This window comes from Anolis carolinensis, chromosome 4 (assembly GCF_035594765.1).
Source record: "Anolis carolinensis isolate JA03-04 chromosome 4, rAnoCar3.1.pri, whole genome shotgun sequence".
Taxonomy (NCBI): domain Eukaryota; kingdom Metazoa; phylum Chordata; class Lepidosauria; order Squamata; family Dactyloidae; genus Anolis; species Anolis carolinensis.
The window spans coordinates 97,489,523-97,510,842 of NC_085844.1; the positions used below are offsets into that span (position 1 = coordinate 97,489,523).

Here is a 21,320-nt window from a genome sequence, read left to right on the forward strand (position 1 = left end):
GTTCCAAGATATACACATGGATACACAAAACTCTGAACCCTACATTTTGACATACTTTGGCCAGAAGCATAAAGCAATAGCACTGGAGAACCCAGAAAGGCCAACAAACATTTCCAGTGGGCAGTTATTTTTTAGAGTGTAAGTGAAACTGTGCATGGGATATCCATGGATAAGAGGGCCATACTGTACTGATAATGGTATTTTATGCTGTTTTGCTTTACTTTAAACTTCGGTTTAGTTTTGATGCACCAATACCTAGCAGCAAAACTCAATTATTTTAAGATATTAACACTGTCGTTTTTTTTAAGATGAAAGTTAAATAGGATTAAATTATGCTGGATGGTAGAGATCACACATGTAAAACATAGGTAGATTGTTTAAATTTTAATTCAGGACATGTTTTCTCCTTAATTCCCTTTGGGAGGGCTTGTTCACCAATGTAAAAGTAATCAGAAACCTAAATGTGCAGATAAAGTTGTGTGAAGAACTAATACTTTTGCATCCTTTTTTAAAATGACGCTGTTGAAGTAACATGTGGATGTCAGTTATACCAATAATGAATTTAAGAATGGTTTTGAAATCTGCAACAGGAGAATTACTCTTTTCCTTACACTCTTTTTAATTACATAAAAATAACATAAATTGCAGCATTCCTAAATTGCTGTTAAAGGGCTATCTGGTTTTAAAGCCTAGAGCCACTATTGTGATGGTTATTGGTTAATGGTTATTGATGAAACCTCGTAGCAGTAAACCTGAGGAAGAACTGCTGAACCCCTATAACAACTTCCAGCTCACTACTTTGACTATCAAAAAGAAGTTACTGCTTTGAAATATCTTTGCTTTATCTCCATCCACAGTTTATACCTGGCACTGTGTTGTTAGTATGTCCATTGGGTTATTTCCCATCCTTTCATGTGCATTTTGGTAACTACAAGATGTGATTAATTACTGCAAAATGCTCAGCATGCCAGAGCACCTATCAGGAGAGGAAATGGATGCGACCACCAATACAAGGGATACAGACTGTATAAAAGTGAATAAAATAATCTGCGCATAAACATAGGAAAGTAAAGATTTTCTTACAGATTAGAGAGATGGACTGAAACTAACAAAATGAAGTTCAACAGGGACAAATACAAGATACTCCACTTAGGCAAAAAAATGAAATGCAAAAATACAGAATGGGGGATGCCTGGCAGGACAGCAATACGTGTGAAAAGGATCTTGGAGTCTTCATGGACAAGTTAAACATGAGCCTACGATGTGATGTCGCAGCTAAAAAGCCAATGGGATTTTGGCCTGCATAAATAGGAGTATACTGTCTAGATCTAGGGAAATCATGCTACCTTCTATTCCACACCTGGAATACTGTGTCCAATTCTGGGCACTGAAATTGAAGGGAGATGTTGACAAGCTGGAAAGTGTCCAGAGGAGGGCGACTAAAATAATCAAGGGTCTGGAGAACAAGCCCTATGAGGAGAGGCTTAAAGAGCTGGGCATGTTTAGCCTACAGAAGAGAAGGCTGAGAGGAGACATGATAGCCATGTATAAATATGTGAGGGGAAGTCATAGGGAGGAGAACTTGTTTTCTGCTGCCCTGGAGACTAGAACGCGGAACAATGGCTTCAAATTACAGGAAAGGAGATTCTACCTGAACATCAGGAAGAACTTCCTAACTGTAAGAGCTGTTCAGCAGGGGAACTCTCTGCCCCGGAGTGTGGTTGAGGCTCCTCCTTTGGGGGCTTTTAAGCAGAAGCTGGATGGCCATCTTTCAGGGGTGCTTTGAATGTCATTATCCTGCTTTTTGACAGAGGGTTGGACTGGATGGCCCATGAGGTCTCTTCCAACTCTATCATTCTATGATTCTATGATTCCCTTGACATTAAGTCGTGTCCGACTGGGGGATGGTGCTCATCTCCATTTCTAAGTCGAAGAGCCGGCATTGTCCGTAGACACCTCCAAGGTCATGTGGCCGGCATGACTGCATGGAGTGCCGTTACCTTCCTGCCAGAGAGGTACCTATTGATCTACTCACATTTGCATGTTTCCGAACTGCTAGGTTGACAGAAGCTGGGGCTAACAGCAGGAGCTCACCCCATTCCCTGGATTCGAACCGCCAACCTTTTGGTCAGCAAGTTCAGCAGCTCAGCAATTTAATCTGCTGCACCACTGGGGGCTCCTTATACATATGAAAACATATGGAACATGCACTCAAAAGCAGAGCTTTGGCCTTTTAGATTTTTGGACTGGAATTCTAGAATCCCCCTGCTAGCATGGCCTCTTCACAAATTTTAGGAACATCTTCTATTAGTACCCATATTTTCAATCCTGTAAAAGCAACTAAAAAACCAATATTCCTACTTTAAATGGTCAAAGATTGTGAACACTTTTCACTGACACTTCTATCTCCTTAAATAGCAAAAGATGCAGCCCATTATCTTTCAAAATAATCCTACAGTATTGATGGTAGCTTCAGCTAGAGTTGATCAGCCATGATAAAGATATTGTTCAAAAAAGAACAGACATTTATTTTTAACAGAATAAGTAGGTCCTTATGACACATACAACCACGTGTCAGTGTTATTTCCAGAGTCTAATGAATTACTACAGACTGGCAGACTGGCACATTTTATTACTAAGTAATAGCTGTTTAACTGACAGCAGGAACCTTATATATCTTCTATATTTCTCAAAATAAACTGGGGTTAGCACAATAGCAGAGAAATATCATTGTTACCTTGTCAAACTTCAGCAACCTCTACAAAGCACCTCTGTTTACACAAGAGGCCACTATGAGACAGAATGGGTGCCCTTTTAAAAAGGACTTCTCAGCTGCCCTTCCAGCTATCTGTGCATCGCTCAGATTGAAAGCTATTCCAACTTGGAGCTGTGTGAAACTCCCACTGGGTTTGTGTAATACTGCTACAATGCAGCCATAAGGCAACCTATTTAACAGTGGCATAGACCCTGCCAAAACTCTGAGGTCTGCCTGTCTCAAAGCAACAGTGCCAGAAGTCCCTTCCTGAAAAAGCTGCAGTGCACAAAGTCTACCCACATACACACACATGCTACTGCCTATCTCTCCTTCTCAGGACCTCTGGCAGTATTTTATAGGCAGGTGGTGTTGGTGGATGTAGCACCAGCCACAAATGACTACTGATTGCTTCAAGCTCAACTCCTGTAAACCAGTTCTGCTTTCTCTCCCCTCACCCTCCCCATTCCCAGCTCCTTTTGATTTAGACTTTCAGAAGTACAAAGAATATCCTTCACATCCTTAGCTAAATATATAACATTTCATAAAAATAGATTATAAACATTAAAAATGCATCATAAGCTAGAGAACTAAACAGCCATTTCAGGATCAGCCAGGCTTCAGAGAAATGTACATCTCATCATTCTCCATTCCCTGAGGAGCTTGTGTTTCTGAGATTGTATATCACAGACAGCAGCTCTCCATGCCAAACATCACACCACTCCTGAAACTGAGGACAATTTCAAAAGCAGTTTGTTACCAATAAACATTTATTAAGCTTCTGCTCTATCCCACATGGCATTAACTCTACAAGCATAATATCACAGCAATTACCTACAAAACAACCTCATTACTAAGTATGAGGGTCCGTAGCACTAGCAGGCTGCCATGATGAATACACATCCAACAAAAATTAGTCTTTAATAAATATGTAGTTGTCAAATATACCATATACAAAATACCCCACAACATCCCTCAAGGACATGTTAGGCACAGAGCCTCTTTCCCTCACACCTGAAAGTCAGTAAAGCCTTTCAATGGGAAAGGTACAGGAATGTTATAGGAGCCTCAAGTAGCACAGTGGATTAAATCCTTGTGCTGGCAGGACTACTGACCCCGTTCGCTGTGGTTTTTTTATCCTTATGTCTTTCTCACCCCGAGTTTTAACTAAATGTTCATGTGGTCTGCCCTTGTTTTTATTGTTTTCTTGATTTGCATTGAAATGGATATTATTATTTATTGTATTGTTCACTGTGTTGTGATGTGTTGTTTTTTATATGCTGTTTATATTATATTGTTCTGGGCATGGCCCCATGTAAGCCGCCCCGAGTCCCCGTTGGGGAGATGGTGGCGGGGTATAAATAAAGTTTTATTATTATTATTATTATTACTGACTTGAAGGTTGTGTTGCTGACCTGAAAGTTGCCAGTTCGAATCCAACCTGTGGAGAGTGCGGATGAGCTCCCTCTATCAGCTCCAGCTCCATGCGGGGACATGAGAGAAGCCTCCCACAAGAATGGTAAAAACATCAAAACATCCAGGCATCCCCTGGGCAACATCCTTGCAGACAGCTAATTATCTTACACCAGAAGCGATTTGCAGTTTCTCAAGTCACTCTTGACATGAAAAAAAGGAATGTTATGCTGGGGGCAGCTATTATTTGCAGATTTCCGACCATCACTGAACTGAAAGAACTGCACAGGTTAGTCCTGTAAGACCAAGAAGGCCTTGATCTTATATTTTGGGAGATCAAAACCACCAAGGACCTTATAGAAGTCTTTAACAAACAATGTATAGATCTATACTTCTGGTTTGGATTGGGAGCCCAACAAGAGTCAAAATCCCCACTCTCACTATTACATCTGCTGGCATCTTTTTAAATTAGCTTTTACAAAAACATCTGTTTTCACTAACTGCAGTTTTAGATTGCAAATGTATAAATATTCTTGAAGACCATCTAACAAATAGTACACTCAAATAGTTCAATATGATTAATCTTATTAGTAATAGCATAATAATAGCAGCAGCAGCTGTTTTTCCTAGAGTGCTTTATTTGATTTATACTCTTCTTTTCATCACAGTAAGTCAGGGTGTTTAAAATACAACAATAATAATAGTAATACTTGCAACACCAGTCAAGGGCCTATTAATCACTTATTCCTCAAAAGCTTGCATAAGCAAGATATGTTTTTAGTAATGCAGAAAAGACAAAGGTTTCTGGCACAATCTGATCGAAGAGAGATCCAAAACTAGAGTACAATGTCTAAAATAGCCCTGCCATGGTATTAGTGTGTAGTAATGTTAATAAAGTTTTGCTAATTCACAAATCATTTTTGAAAGCCAAATGGCTGCTCAGTACTTCCAGGGTCATTGTGCTGATTGACCACAAGAATGGAAACAAGCTTACTTGTGGTGAGCAATTGAGTAGAATACTTGAGCATATTTGTCATACATGTCCATTAGTAAAAGAAAAGATAAACGGTTTCCCAAAATGAAGCTAACATTCAGGGATAGTCTAGAAATATCTCTCAGGAGCCAATGCTTTCACACATGCTTTCACAGGGCTATAACTCTGCTACAACTCTTCCCAAGGAAGACATGGAAAGAATGGGTGAAAAACACATTTCAAAGTTGCAGTTCAGCAGAGTTGTTTGTGCCAAATGATTTTTCTGCTCTTTCAAATGATTCAGTAGTTTGTTATCAATATACTTTAAAACAACCTTTCTTACATCCTTTTGCCTTTTTAAAGCTTTTTTTTTTTTTTGCTAATCAATTTATTTTTAGCGAGTAATTCTATTAAAAATATTGGTATATTTCTTGCCCTGTGCACCAAAACTCCCCTAAAAGTCCTACAATATTAGTTTTTACACTGAAAAGGATAATGAACTTGTAGCCTGCTAAGTATGTAGGATTTGCCCTTCATCGGCTCATCAAATATAATTGTGCTAGTACACAATTAAGGCTCCATTGCTATGGCAATATCACTGTCACATCATCTTGACAAATTTCAACTATATTCATCAATAGCACATCAATCACCAAGGTTTAAGCAACTCCCATTTCAAATTTCTTTTATACTGATTCATAACATTGTCTGATAGCAGGAAACCTGACCTGGAAGAGAGAGTTACTTTAAGATCTCCAACCAAATGCTTCCTGATAATTGAGTGAAGGTAGCTATATCTTCCTTCATGCTGCCTTACAGGGGCCATCCTATGCATATTTGCATGAAAATAAATTCAGTTTTATTTTATTTTCTAGTCAATTTGGATTACACTTTTCCTGGAAATGAGTTCCACTGACCACAGTATAAGGAATCATACAATACAAATTGTTGTTATATATAGTAGTAGTTTTATTTTGTATTGTACTGTGTGTTTATTTTATGCATTGTTTTAGACACCTTGTGCCATATGTAAGCTGCCCCGAGTCCCTTCGGGGAGATGGAGGTGGAGTACAAAAAATATTATTATTATTGACACAAAGACAGAATATGACACAGCAAACGATATATCTATGCTGAATTTCATATCACAAAATCACAAGTCGAACACTTCCCAAGCATTTAGGACTGTGTAATGTATTTTCAGATGATGTGCACAGATTCCAGTAAGGTGCCCTTTTGCAGTTGACAGCTCATAATTTTGTCAATGTTTATTGTTTTCAAATGTCGGCTGAGATCGTTTGGCACAGCACCCAGTGCACCAACTACCACTGCGAATACCTGTACTGGTTTATGCCAGAGCCTTTGCATTGGTAATGATGATAATAATAATAATAATCCTTTTTGGGGGGCTGCTGTGTAGGAAGATCAATAGGTACCGCACCGGCAGGAAAGTAACGGCGTTCCATGTAGTCCATGCCAACTCTTTGGCTTAGAAAGGGAAATAAGCATCAATCCCCAGAGTTGGCCACAACTAGACTTAATGTCAGGGGAAAACCTTTACCTTTACTACTCCCAGAACCCTCCAGCTAGCATGTGCATCGATTTGAGAAAAGGAATTTTCCAGATCTTATATTTATCAGCAAAACTGCACATGCCAAGAAGTTTCCAGGAGATTATAGCTTATGAAGTGGATGGATGCAATGACTGTCAATCCTCTCTCAGCACTGTTTGCTGACTTTGGGCTTATGAACAATGAAATAATTGCTGAGGCTTAACTGCCGATTAGGCAATGTTGCTTAAAACATAATGCAAATTCATTGCAGCTGATTCCAAGGTGATTATATGAGATTGGCAATATTTAATAAAAGACAATTGATTGCTAAAGGAGAGTCTGAAGTAATAAAGGTACTGTATATTTTCAGAAATGTGAACACATCAGATGTGAAAGTTCTTAATACAATCCAATTTTCAATGAAATAAAGATGAGTCAGTTAAGGAACAACAATAATGATTGGGGGGAAAATTAAATATACCCACTTAAGACTAATCTCTATCAACCAACCAAATGTGGGTTTTTAAAAAATAAAGTAGATCATGCATGCTTGAGATCCATCTGCATCTTCTGGAGAACTATTAATCAAGAAAATATATAATTTTCTAAATAATATCCTACCATGTGTTGTCGAAGGCTTTCATGGCCAGAATCACTAGGTCGCTGTGAGTTTTCTGGACTGTATGGCCATTTTCCAGAAGCACACAGTTCCAGACTTCACAACTTCTGAGGATGCCTGCCATAGATGTGGGTGAAACGTCAGGAGAGAATGCTTCTGGAACATGGCCATGCATTATGGAAAACTCACAGCAACCCAATATCCTACCTTTTTAAGGCATTCACCATAAATATATATACAAAGTATGGTTCCTTACCTGGATCAGATTCCATCCTATTAGGGATTCAGCAATGATGGAGGTGACAGTTGTACATACTCCACCAAAAACCATTAGGTGTGTAGGTCCATATTTTATTGCATCATAAAAGGCTTTAAGTCCCTTTGCATTGTCACACTGTAGAAAAAAACAAACAAAATATTTTAGGACAAAACTGGGTATTAATTCACAAAAGTGTAAATTCAGTTCTCCCACAACACCGAAAATATAATTCCACCAGCAGCTGAAACATTTATATGGACATTTTTAATTGCAGTGATATAAATAACTGCAGCCTACATTCTTTCTAAAACCAGGCAGAGAAAAGATATATAAAACTGCATGTTCTCTTTGAGGTATCAAATTGTAAAACAGAATCCATATAAAATGGATTCCTATATAATATGGACACCTATGATTTCCTTGCATTAAGCCATGACAGTTAAAGCAGTGTCAAACTGCATTAATTATGTAGTGTAGATGCACCCAAGGACATAATCTTTATGCCCCTCCTTTCATAAAATACTGTACCTGATACTGATATAGTGCTTCCCATTGACTTCTGCCAGTCAATAAGTCAGTAGCTGCCAATTCCTGGAGAGTTTCCAGGAAAGAAAGGAATTCTAGCCAATGAACATAAATATGGTACAAGTCCCTGGCACACTGGAGAAAAATAACAACTGCTGGTCCACCACATCACAAGGAGTAAGACGAACTGCTTTACTGCCAGGCATTTGGAAGTCTTAATGTAGTGTATGATGAAATGCTTTAATGCATCAGTTAAATTGCTTTGCCGCGTCTGTTTTTTCACATCTCTTCTAGTTACTTTATGTGCGCAACTGCATTTTGGTCATTTGTGGATGCTTGTTTTATTTTAGGTGGTCACACTTTCTATGTTTTTATATTGATATAAATAATCTTGACTCATTTTGAAAAGGATGTCTCAAGAAAATTGAATGACAATAATCAATCACTCAATCAAAATGTTATTGTTATTAGCAAACAGACAAATTAGCAAATATGGAACTCTCTCCCCAGGGAGATTAGGTTGGCTCCTTCAGGAAACAACTGAAGACTTGGATGTTTTGGCAGGCCTTTGGAGATACAGTCATTAATTAATCAGCCCCAGAGGGTTTTTAATAATCTATCCCGTTTTTATTATGATTCTACCATTTATGTGTTTTAAATGCAATTTTTTATCCTGTATTTTTGTTTTAATTGATATATTGTATTACTGTTTTATCTTTTTATAGTGTGATTTGTATTTGTTGCCTATGTTTTGTTTTATGTTGTTTGGGCCTCTGCCCCATGTAAGCCGCCCCGAGTCCCCACGGGGAGATGGTGGCGGGGTATAAATAAAGTTTTATTTATTATTATTATTACAAACATTCTTTTTGGCCTCTGCACACAAGTATTAAACTAAAGCTAATAGTTTAGACCAGGGGTCCCCAAACTTTTTAAACAGGGGGCCAATTCACTGTCTCTCAGACCGTTGGAGGGCCGGACTATAGCTTTTTTAAAAACTATGAACAAATTCTTATGCACATTACACATATCTTATTTTGGAAGAGACCCCTTGGGCCATTTTGTCCAACCCTCTTCTGCCTTTGTTCACCAAAAGCAAGAGCAAAGCATCCCTGACAGATGGTCACCCAGCCTCAATGTTAATAATAGCAATAAACATAAAGATAATAATAAAAATAATGAAGAGGGTTGGAAGAGGCCCTTGGGCCATCTAGTCCAACTCCCTTCTGCCTTTGTGCACCAAAAGCACAATCCAAACACCCCTTAATAATTAATAGTTAATTAAATAATAATTAAAATACCTGTATTAACACAAAGCAAAGTTTTCCAAGGCACACACTGGGCGAGGGAGGGGGAGGTGCAGCAGAGAGAGGAGGTGGGAAAGGCTCAAAGGCTCATGCAGCAGAGGGAGGAAGCGGGAAAAGGCAAGCTTCAAGGCTTGTGCAGCGGGAGGCAGAAGGCAGGAAAGACTCAAAGGCTCAAGCAGCAGAGGGAAACGGCAGGAAATGCTTGAAAGGGAAGGCTCCAGCAAGGCTTTTGTAGCGAGAGGGAGAAGGCAGGATAGGCGGTGGCAGCAGCACTCACCTTCCACAGAGAAAGAGGAGGGAGCTGCCACTGTGCGGGCCGGATAAATGCCTTCGAGGGGCCCCATATGGCCCGCGGGTCGTCGTTTGGGGCCCCCTGGTTTAGATGTTCTCAAAGGTACATTTTTGTTACACTAAGCCACACTTTTTCAGAGGGTACCACCCTTTTGAAGACAATATTAAAACCAACAGCATAGAACAAAATGCTTAGCAGTTAAAGAAACTTTCTAGAGGCTGAAAGGGAAAATTGTGTCTTTCCATCAGCTAGTGAGGAATGCATCTTCAGTTTAGAATTAATGCAGCTTGACACTACTTTAACTACCACTGCTCAATGCTATGCAGTCATGGGATTGTAGTTTAACCTTCTCTGTCAAAAAAAATTTGCTGGTGCCTCACCAAACTACAAATTCCAGGATTCCATGGCATTGACCCATGCAGCTCAAGTACCGTCAAATTGCATAATTCTACACTGCGGATATACCCAAAGCTTTTTTAAAACTCCAGCTTTAAAAGAGGGCTTTTAATAAAATGCTCTACTGCTTTTAATTGAACTATTTTAAATTGCTTTATTATATTTAATTACATGTTTGAAAGTTATTGACAGTTTAATTACATTTTAATTGTATGTTTAAACAGTATATTTGCATTGGTTTTAATTTGTAAGAGAGATTCCCAATTGAGGAGGGGAGGTGGGATATAAATAAATATTAATATTTTAACAAATTTAAACTGGACTCTGAAATATATTATTAATAAATACACACTCTGAATAAAGGGATCCTGGTGATAAATTGAACTTAATCATTCCAAACAAGGTGTCATTTTCAAACAGCCTTTAAGGGTAGACTGTATTGCAATGTAATCAACACATTTATAATAGTGACCAGTTTTGCCATCTCCAAGGAAGGAGCAGTGCTAGACAAAATTGTACAAAAATATTTACAGTTACAGCTGCCTCTAGAAGCAGACCATGATCCAGAAGCAATTCCAAAAATGATCTATTAAAATAATGGGTTACACCATCTGGATGGGGATGAATAATAGTTTCCATATTAGCTGGCACACTAACAAAAATAATGTCAGTGTTGCTGTACCTGATCCTTCACTCACTTTCTAAATGAATAGGATGGAGGCCCTTAAACCATAGAGCAGTATAACACCAGTATCCATGGGGGATGTGTTCCAACCCCCCCCCCCCTCCCAAATACCTGAAGCCATTGATAATAGTAAATCCTATATTTTGATGATACCATAATTCACTGTGTATATAGTTGCAGTTTTTATCTTTATTTTCCTTTGGAAAAGGGAGAGGGGTGTGACCATTACATGAAGAAAACAATTGTGCAGAGCTGCCTAGAGCAGTGGTTCTCAACCTGTGAGTCCCCAGGTGTTTTGGCCTACAACTCCCTGAAATCCCAGTTTACCAGCTGTTAGGATTTCTGGGAGTTGAAGACCAAAACATCTGGGGACCCAAAGGTTGAGCACCCACTGGTGTCGAGCTTTCCCTCTCTTACCTTTGAGGAGGCTGGATCTGAGGCTCTCCTTCCTGCCTCCTCAGAGCTAAGATGGTTTTTAAAAAAGTTTTAAAAAATGAAATACAAACTAAGCCAGCTGAATCTACTCCCTCCTGCCCCCTCAAAAGTAAGAGGGAAAGAGCCCCTGATTCAGCCAGCTCTGGCTGTATTTCTTTTTAAAACTGTCTTACTTCTGACGAGGCAGGAGGGCAAGCCACAGACCCAGTAATTTGACAGTTAAGTGAGGAAAACATGGATAAATGAAACTGTAGATATCAAATGCATGGATAAGGACATACTGTAGTTTAGACCACTTATTTAGATAACTACTAGCATTTTGAACTGCAATCATTTCCTGAAAATTATCAACATTAAGTGCTTACTATTACCATTACACCTTTTTCAGTTCACAACTTACAAGGAAATGTGTGCATTCTATTAACATGGCAGCCTGCAAGCAGAAGTAGATCAGCTTAAAGAAAAGAGGCAGGCTTGTGTATGGTTCTCTCTATGGGAAGGACTTGCTTAAAAACTAAGGTTGAAATTTTATGTGCACTTTTTTGGTATTACATCCCACTGAATAAAGTGGGATTTATGTTCAGGAAACATGTTCCAGCACTAATAAATGCCTACATATTTCCAAATACAAGAGACTACATTTATTAGGCAAAAATGAGAGAGATTGAGAGGGGGGGGCATGCAGTTTCATAGTGTCATGGTCATATTTACACAGAATCAGAATGGAGAATGCAAGATTATCCATATTAGCTCAGTGTTGTTTATCGTTTTTAATTCTCTCCTGTCAGATAGTTTCATCATAACTGTATTTTTATGTAGAAAAGTAATGTTTGATAGATTGTTTGGTAACTACTTTACTTTACATACCGGGTCCTAGGGAAGTGCACTTGGAAAGGACCAGACGCAGAGCTTTTTCTATTTCTGCCCCTGCCTTATGGAATGCCTTGCCGCCCTATATGAGAGCCATGCGTGAGTTAGGGCCTTTTATCCTAGCACTTAAGACCTGGCTCTTTACTAGAGCTTTTAATCTATGTTAATTTTATCAATATTTGTATGTATGTATTTTTATCCTTTACTATTTTATCTTGTAAATCGCCTAGAGCATCTTGGATGGAGGGCGATTAATAAGTAATTAAATGATGATGATGATGATGATGATAAAGCTAGGCTTTAATATATATTCTTGCAGATAGATTGTTTAAAGTCAAACTCATATATCCACCCTGCAATGTGTTAAAACCCAAAATAATGCATCACTATGAGATGATTTGGGACTAATTTGTTTAATGACTCATTCTCACTCCACATTGTTTCCTTGTGGTTCTTCTTTTGGGATTCACAGCCTACAAAGATGAGCCCAGGATCCATTGAGCTTTGGCATTCTGGTGCTACTAGTTAAAACTGCTGTAATGAGATACTATTACAGTATTTATCTTCATTTATATTTGATTATTTTCTGAGAACTAGGGCACAGGCAGTTTACATTTACACCATGAGAACAAATATCAAGCCTTCAAATAAATGCCTTCTTAATAGCTGTCCTCATGTTCAGGAACCCCCTTCCTAGAAAAGCTATACTGGTCCCTTCTCTATTTCCTTTCCATAAACAGGTGAAGAGTTTTGAGCTCCAACAGGCCTTTGAGGACTGGTTGTTTAGACAAAAAAAATCCAGCGTATTTTGCAAGGTTTGTCATATCTGTTATTTTGTTGTGCTGTTCTGTTGTTGTTTTTAATGATTCATGTATTTACGTAACTGATTTTTAAAAAATTGTTATGTAGCAGCTTTTTAGCTTTTGTATTTTCTAAATTTTAATGATTTTTTTAAACTGCTGTAAGCTTCCAGTTCAGAACTGAGAAAAGGGCAGGTTATAAATTTTAAAAAAGCAGTAGCACTGCCACTGCCAAACAAAAGATTCTAACAAAAAGTAATTAACTATTAACATCAAAAGCAATGTAAAACAGAGATTAAAAATAAAATGAGTTTAAAAATAGTACAGTACCCCATTAAGGCCCTTTCTTTTAAAACAACAAAGCCTCTGAAAATGTAGCCCCTTGGAGGGAATGTGTCTTGGTCATAAGCCCCAATGCCTTTTTTTGGTGCCAAGTGAAGTCCTTTTTAATCACTCCAGGCATTTTAAGACAGTTTCTTGCCATTATCTCATTTTACTAATTCATTTTGCTGCAGTTTAATGTGGTTTTTAATGTCTTTCATTGATGATTTATGTTTTTAATTTTGTTAGAGGATTTTAATTGAATAATGGCACATAAACTAATTAGGTGAATAAATATGACCTTCTTCCCTGAAACACTGAATATCTTGGAAAGGAATTTCTGAGGAGCAATAGGAAAGCAGGAGGACTATTTAGAAACAAAAAAAACCAAAACAAAAGCTACATTCAATGTGAGTGAAAGGATACATCTGCCATTGTCTCACGATTTTGCAACAAAATTTCTTTAAAAAACAAATACTAATTTATAAACAGTACCAATTAGCCACAAATTTTGTAGTCTAGGCAATAAACACAGCATCACATCCTCATTCAAAATAGCCACAACATATCATAAACAACTTATATTACTAAGTTGCAAGATAACACTAGCAGTATAAAGTTCTTCCCAGAGACTATCAACAGAAGGAAAATAACTAGATCTGGCTTAGTGACATGGCCCAAGTCATCTGAAATAATGCCCCAGATGCCCTTTGAGCAACCCTCTCTATACAGAGGAAAGTCAATACTTTGGCAATGGATCAACTCCCCTCCCCCGCGCCCTCTTTGCTAATTTGCCATTCAGTAATAACATGGTATGAGCATGAAGAGAGCTGACAGGGTAGATGCACATCCACATAACATTACAGGTAAAATGTAAAAGAGTTTTGAAGCTCAAACAAAAGGTCCTGGACAAAGGAAACCGCAGGCAGCTTTCTGAAAAAGCTCAAAGTCACAGTTCAGATGGAATATGGAAAAAATACTGAAGTACAAATATATTTCGAAACAGACTGCTTTTACAGACATAACTGCACTAACCTCAACTTTGACACACCAAGTTCAGCACTGTTGCTCTTATCCTAAGATGAGTTCATGGCAATTTATGTCCAAATGACAATGTATCAAGCTGACAGATCTGGTGCAGCCACATATTGAAGAGATTGCACTTCCAAAAGAAGGACCAAGCAGTTACGTTTCCTTGCTTATCTTCTCTATCCTTTTTTTATCTGTATGGCTTTTCTCTACCAGAATCTTAGTATTTTTTCAGTCTTTCAACCTGCTTGCCTTCTTTGTCTCTTTTCTCCTAGCAGCAAAATCGTCATCCCTTCTCTTGTTCTTTTTGCTTTCTGAAGACTACAGGAATTCTGCAGAGGAAAGCAATGGCACATCCTGTTTTCTCTACTGTGCTTCTAGTTCACAAGAAGTTATCTAGAGGCCAGGTGATATCTGCTGCTGATTTAATTCACCAAAGGCTGAAGAAAGATCCCAAACTTGTGTTAGTGTCACATGAGAATGTCACTCTCAATGCCTGACCTTCCCTTCCTAGTCTTAAATTAGTATAAGCTTTGCCTAAACTACCTCTGTTTTATAGATCAAATGCTTACAAAAGAGTATTTTTAACATTCCTATCCTGTCCTGCTGCTTCCCACTCCATTTATTTGAAGGGAGGCCAGCTGGCCAGGGAGATCAGATGTTTCATATTCAGCAATTATACTAATGCTTCTGCTTAAGCCATATCCATTCACAGAAAGAGGACAATATGAATATGTCAAATCATTCAGATTAAACAGTCAGATAGACCTTTATTTCAATTTAAAACAAACTGCTTCCCACATTAGATGCTGTGACAACCATATTAAGTTCAAAATTGACAGATTAGCAAAGAAAAATGTTTCCCGCATTACTTGTGAATATGTTTTATGCATATTAACACATATTTACATCTTAGAGTGTTTAATTGAACCAATACAGCAATTACGGTATCTTTATGGAAAATACAGAGGGTCCCCACCAAAAAAAGTTAAAATTGATAAAAGTAACAAAAAGCAGGGGGGAAACTGCTTTTCATCTGGTATTACACTTTTTTACACCTGCTGAAAGTATAATAGAAATGATTCCTTAGTCTTAGGATAAGAAATGCACCATGGAACTGAATGTCTGACTCTGAATTACACAATTAAACCACTAAATTTAACCATGATTAACTGAGCCAATACTGACATTAAATTTGGCTAGTAGTAAGCAGTTTACTCTTACTCAGAGGCGGTTCTACCACCAGGCAAACTAGGCATTTGCCTGTGGCGCCATGTTGTTGGGGGGCGCCATCGAGGCAACTCCTGTCTCCTGCGGCAAAAAGGAGCCTAGGAAGACAATATGGTTTTTGGGAAGCCTGTGAAGTAAGTATTGTTTATCTTACCTAACTTGGGTGAATTAATTTAATGCATACACACTTATTTAATTGAATGTTCATTCTCTACTGTTACTTTTTAATTTATGGAGTTTGTTTTAATTCATAGGTGAGCCACTTTTGGCCCCATTTATGAGAAAGGAGGGAAATTGTTAAATAAGTCCTAGTACCTTCATTTATAAGTAGATTTTCCCGAGGATTAAAGTTTTAACACCTGTATGCAACTATTTAGTTTAGCAGAGATATAGAATCTACACTTTCTAATGGATGTGCAAGGCAGAGATGGCAGTAATGAATGTCCAGCACTTCTGGAAAATGTCCGTTTGAGAAAATCTGACATACATTGTCAGAAATAGTTGTACTGATTCAGACTACTGGGTCATCCAACTCAGCCTCCTCCTCCTCCTCTGTAGGAAGTCTAGGAAGCAAGGCAAGTGGGGCTTCCTCCCTGGGGGCATCCTTGGTTGGGGGGTGTTAGTTGGCCCTGATTGCTTCCTGTCTGGATTTCCAATTTTCAGAGTGTTGTTTATTTATTATCCTTATTATCAAACATTTTTGCTTATCCAACACTTTTATTTTTCAGTGATTGGGGTTTTTTTGGGGGGGGGGGCGCCAAAATTTCTGTTTGCCTACACTTGAAAATTACCTTGGACCGGCTCTGCTCTTACTTAACTTTCAATTTGTTTCAAGCAAGTTCCAAACCATAGCTAAAATAACCCCTATTTAATATAAGTAACAGTTAGTTGAAAGATTGATGAAACCCTCTTGGAGTCAGTCATATGGTATCTGGGAGGCTGTCACAGAAACCAAAAGCTATTGCAGTCCCCATCCTCTCTGGAATATGAGAGATCCCCCATCATGCCACATACAAGATGCTAAGATTTGACTCATGCTCCTAATTAACTTAACATATATGCTTTGGTAGAATTAGGTTCTTATGTGATACCACAATGGAAATAAAAAACTGCCTTGTTCTGGACTTCTCCCAAGTGTAGTCCTTATCCTGGACTTCTTTTCCCAGTTCTAAATAACGTATTTCATTGCATAATACTTGCAATTCCGCCCCCTTTTTTGGAAAAAAGGAGTGTGGCTATTACGTGAGGAGAAACCTCCACTTTTTAATTCCAAAAAAGATAATATTTTAATTAAAAAAACATTGAAAGCAACTTGAGAACATATGTCCATGGAACAAATTTAAATACTAAGAAAACATCTTAAACTTCCGTGTCCAAAGACTCTGTGCCACTGTTATTGTCATTATCTGATGTGCTGTCCTCAGCACTGCTCATGGAAGACGTTTTTCTTCCCCCTCAGTTTCCCATGGTGCATTACCATCATTCTATTCCAGCCATTGCCACTGCATTAGAAATGTCAGTTTTTTTAAAAAAAAACTTTTAATCACAATGTTAGCCATGATAAGGTCCAAAATCCGTATTACTCATGTGCACATCAGTTTCAAGGACAGGCGCTTCACATGTCCAGTGGATATCAATTGGTGATCACTGCTCATCATCTTCTCATTATACAAATGGTACAAACAGTCTTTAAAGGGCTTTTTCATCTATACATCCAGTGGCTAAACTACCAAGAATGGCTACCTCATGCGTCTTATTATCACAAAGAAGTTCCTTCACTTCCTTGACAATGTGACTTCAGTAACTGCAAAATTTGCATACCCAGCTGTTTTTCTAGCACACCTGGCCCTCTGTTCCAAACAGTTCTGACCCAATCCACCATCAATTCTAAGTCCATCCAACCCTTTGAATGAATTCCACTGGGATACTAGACTCCCTTAGGCATCGTTTCTCTCTTTGAAATGATGTGTAGTTACTTCCTTCAATTGGCTATAGTAGTAAGCATCTCCCTTTATGACCTACCACAGAGATTAAGATCTTCCGGGGAGGCCCTGCTCTCAGTCCCACCACCGTCACAGGCGCATTTGGTGGGAACAAGAGAGGGGGTTTTCTCAGTGATTGCCCCCCAGCTATGGAACTCCCTCCCTGGCGAGATTAGATCAGTCCCCTCCCTCCTGTCCTTCAGAAAGATGATAAAGACCTGGCTGTGGGACCAAGCTTTGGCGAGGTGCAATGAAGCAATAATAGGAAACCTACTCTGCTGACCAGAGCCAGCATGGTGTCCTGAGTTGGTTTAAACAGCTGATTTTAAAGTAGATATACCGTGTTTTCCCGAAAATAAGACAGTGTCTTATATTATTTTTTACTCCCAAAGATGCGCTAGGTCTCATTTTCAGGGGATGTCTTATTTTTCTATGAAGAAGAATTCATATTCATTGTTGAACAAAAAAAATGAACATTTATTCTATACTGTACAGTAGTTGTCATCACAAACCAACATAACTAAACCAGACAAACTGTGACTCCTGTCAAGCATTTCTTGTTACTACCATTATTTCCATATATAACTGGTATGTAAGCCGCCCCGAGTCCCTCTGGGGAGATGGAAGCGGGGTATAAAAATAAAATTATTATTATTATTATTATTATTATTATTATTATTTTATTGTATGACACAGCAAACAAGGTAGATATGCTGGATTTCGTATCACAAAATCACAAGTCAAACACTTCCCAAGTGTCTAGGACTGTGTGATGTATTATTATTATTATTATTATTATTATTATTATTATTATTATTATTATGTACATTTACCAACCCTGCATGATATGGTGTTTTGTTTGGCGGGTGCCAGGCATGCTTCCAAACAAAAACTTTGCTAGGTCTTACTTTCGGGGGAGGCCTTATATTTAGCAATTCAGCAAAACGTCTACTAGGTCTTATTTTTTGGGGATGTCTTATTTTCGGGGAAACAGGGTAACTGATTTTAATGTTGTGCTCTGCCCTGAGTCCCCTTCAGGGTGAGAAAGGCAGAATATAAATGTTTTAAATAAATAAATAATTATGGTGCACCTTAATTGCTCATGACCACTGGTCTCATGGTAACACTAGATGCGCTTTTTGGCACAATAGTGCTTTTGCGTGGTATATTGAAGAATACAGCTGTCTAGTCAGCACTGGAAATTTGTAAAAGGGGATATGGTGTTTCCTTGTTCATATGCAAGACAAAGTGATGAAAGCTTTTCATCTTCTTGGTGTAATTAAATAGCAACTTTTGGCATAGGGTGGTTCTCCTCTGCACAGACACGTTGTGTTGGCACGTCAATCTTATCACTCAACCACGACCTGCCTTAAACAGAGTTGTGGGATGTCATGTTTGCTCTCCTTTCCTGTGCTTTCTTTTGCAACATCTTGTAAGATAAACTGCAGCCATTGTTGGGCACCTCCATACACAAACGCTTCCTCATCAATTTGAGGAAACTCGCCGGACCCTTTAAGCAGGGGTGCATCATTCATACATCCACCCAAAGATCCACACACCCTCTTCACTCACTCACTCACTATTAATCTATCCATCCACCCAGCCATACATCCTGCTGCCTGCCCTTCTAAAGACCCTCGCTTCCTCCCACTCACTCATACACTCATACTCTTTCATGCACAAACTCGGTTGCCCGTCCATTATCTTATTTTTTATTATTATTAAACTTATATACCGCTACTCCCGGTTTGGCTCGGAGCGGTTTACAAAAATAGATTAAAACAATACACTTGGCTTTAAAATAACAATAAAAACAATAAAAGCAACAATAAAAACAGACATAGCCCTGAGTCTTTCACCCATTGAACGCTTGTCGGAAGAGCAAGGTTTTGCAGGCTTTCCGAAAGGCAAGTAAGTCTCGGGTGGTTCGAGTTTCCACTGGCAAGGCATTCCATAACTGAGGGGCTACAATCGAGAAGGCTCTCTGCCTAGTGGAAGACAAATGATAAGTCCGTATGTTAGGGACTTCAAGCAAATTTTGGTCTTCGGACCGAAGTAATCTCTGGGGTTGGTAGGGTGATAAGCGGGCCCTCAGGTACGCTGGCCCCAGACCATGTAAGGCCTTGAAAGTTAGTACCAGTATCTTGAAAGTAATCCGGTACTCAATCAGTAGCCAGTGCAGCTGTTGAAGAATTGGGGTGATATGCCATCTCGCCGGCACCCCAGCGAGAAGACGAGCCGCCGCGTTTTGCACCAGCTTCAGTTTCCGGATCACTGACAGAGGAAGGCCAATGTAGAGGGTGTTACAGTAGTCGAGCCTCGAGATGACTGTCGCCTGGATCACCGTCGCCAGGTCGTTCCTAGATAGGTAGGGAGCCAGTCGCCTAGCCTGACGTAGATGGAAAAACGCAGATCTGCTCACAGCAGAGACCTGGGCTTCCATTGTGAGCAGAGGGTCCAATAAGACACCAAGACTTTTTACCGAAGATGATGGACGTAGTGTCTCACCATCCAGGGTAGGCAGCTGGATCTCCCTCCCACCCGTACGGCCCAGCCAAAGGATCTCCGTCTTCGCTAGATTCACCCTCAACCTGCTGGCACGCAACCATCCAGTAATGGCTTCAAGGCACTGATGGAAACTATCGGGTACGGAGTCCGGCTGGCCCTCCATCCTCAGAATGAGCTGAGTGTCATCAGCGTACTGGTGGCACTCGAGCCCAAAGCTCCGCACCAGTCAGGCAAGCGGTTGCATATAGATGTTAAATAATAGAGGAGAGAGAATAGCTCCCTGTGGGACCCCACAAGTTAGCGGAGACCACGTGGAAATCAACCCTCCCCTCACCACCCGCTGTCCCCGATTTTGGAGAAAGGAGGACACCCATTTCAGGGGTATCCCCCTAACCCCCGTCATGGCTAGGCGGTGGGTCAATAGATTGTGGTCGACCGTATCAAATGCTGCTGTGAGATCCAATAACACGAGCAGCACTGATCCGCCTTGATCCCTCTGGCAGTGAAGTTGGTCTGTGATGGCGACCAGCACAGTCTCCGTCCCATGCCCCCTACGAAAGCCGGACTGGAAGGGATCAAGTCCGGCTGTGTCATTGAGGAACTGCTGCAACTGTTCCACTGCTGCTCTCTCAACCAGCTTGCCCAGAAACTGAAGGTTCGACACTGGGCGGTAGCTAGTGGGAACCGAACGATCTAAGTCTGGTTTCTTCAGCAGCGGAGATACTGATGCCTCTTTTAAACACTCTGGAAAAACTCCTTGCTCAAGGGAGCTATTTATTATATTCAACAGAGGTTCACGTAATCCATCTAGGCAGGATTTTACTAGCCAGGAGCGACACGGATCGAGGGAGCAGGTGGTCGGCCTAGCTGCAGTCATGATCCTGTCGACAGCCTCTGCATCCAGCGGGGTAAACCGGTCCAGGATGGGCCCAGAGAGTGGCCACGGAGTCTCAAGTTCAGTTACTGTATCCATCGTGGCAGGGAGTTCCCAGCGAAGAAGCGAGATCTTGTCTGCAAAATAGCTCTGGAAAACCTCAGCAGAAGGAGCCAGGTCATTATTGTTTGGAACAGAAGGGGCCTTTGTCAGAGATCTAATGATCTTAAATAATTGTGCTGGGTGTGAGCTCACAGACGCTATCAAGGAAGCATAATACGACTTTTTTGCCTCGGTGATAGTCTGCTCATAAGACTCTCTGGACTTCTTATAAGCTGATTCCGATTCCTCATCACAGCGTTCCCGCCACATGACCTCTAGCTGTCTCTTCTCCCGTTTCATCGCACGGAGCTCCTCAGTGAACCAAGGAGACTGATTCTTACGGGGTCGGAGAAGGCGTCTAGGTGCGATCTCATCGAGTGCATTGGATAATTTGGTGTT

At 39.8% G+C, this 21,320-nt stretch overlaps 1 protein-coding gene across 2 annotated transcripts in view; it reads right to left on the minus strand.

The window, feature by feature from the left end:
- gabbr2 (gamma-aminobutyric acid type B receptor subunit 2) overlaps nt 1-21,320 on the minus strand; it is a 444,511-nt gene that overhangs the window by 374,397 nt on the left and 48,794 nt on the right. For both annotated transcript variants that reach the window (XM_003219823.4, XM_062980838.1), the window contains exon 2: nt 7,566-7,703. In XM_003219823.4, the coding sequence (XP_003219871.2) occupies nt 7,566-7,703 (138 nt within the window). The remainder of the gene's footprint in view (nt 1-7,565; nt 7,704-21,320) is intronic.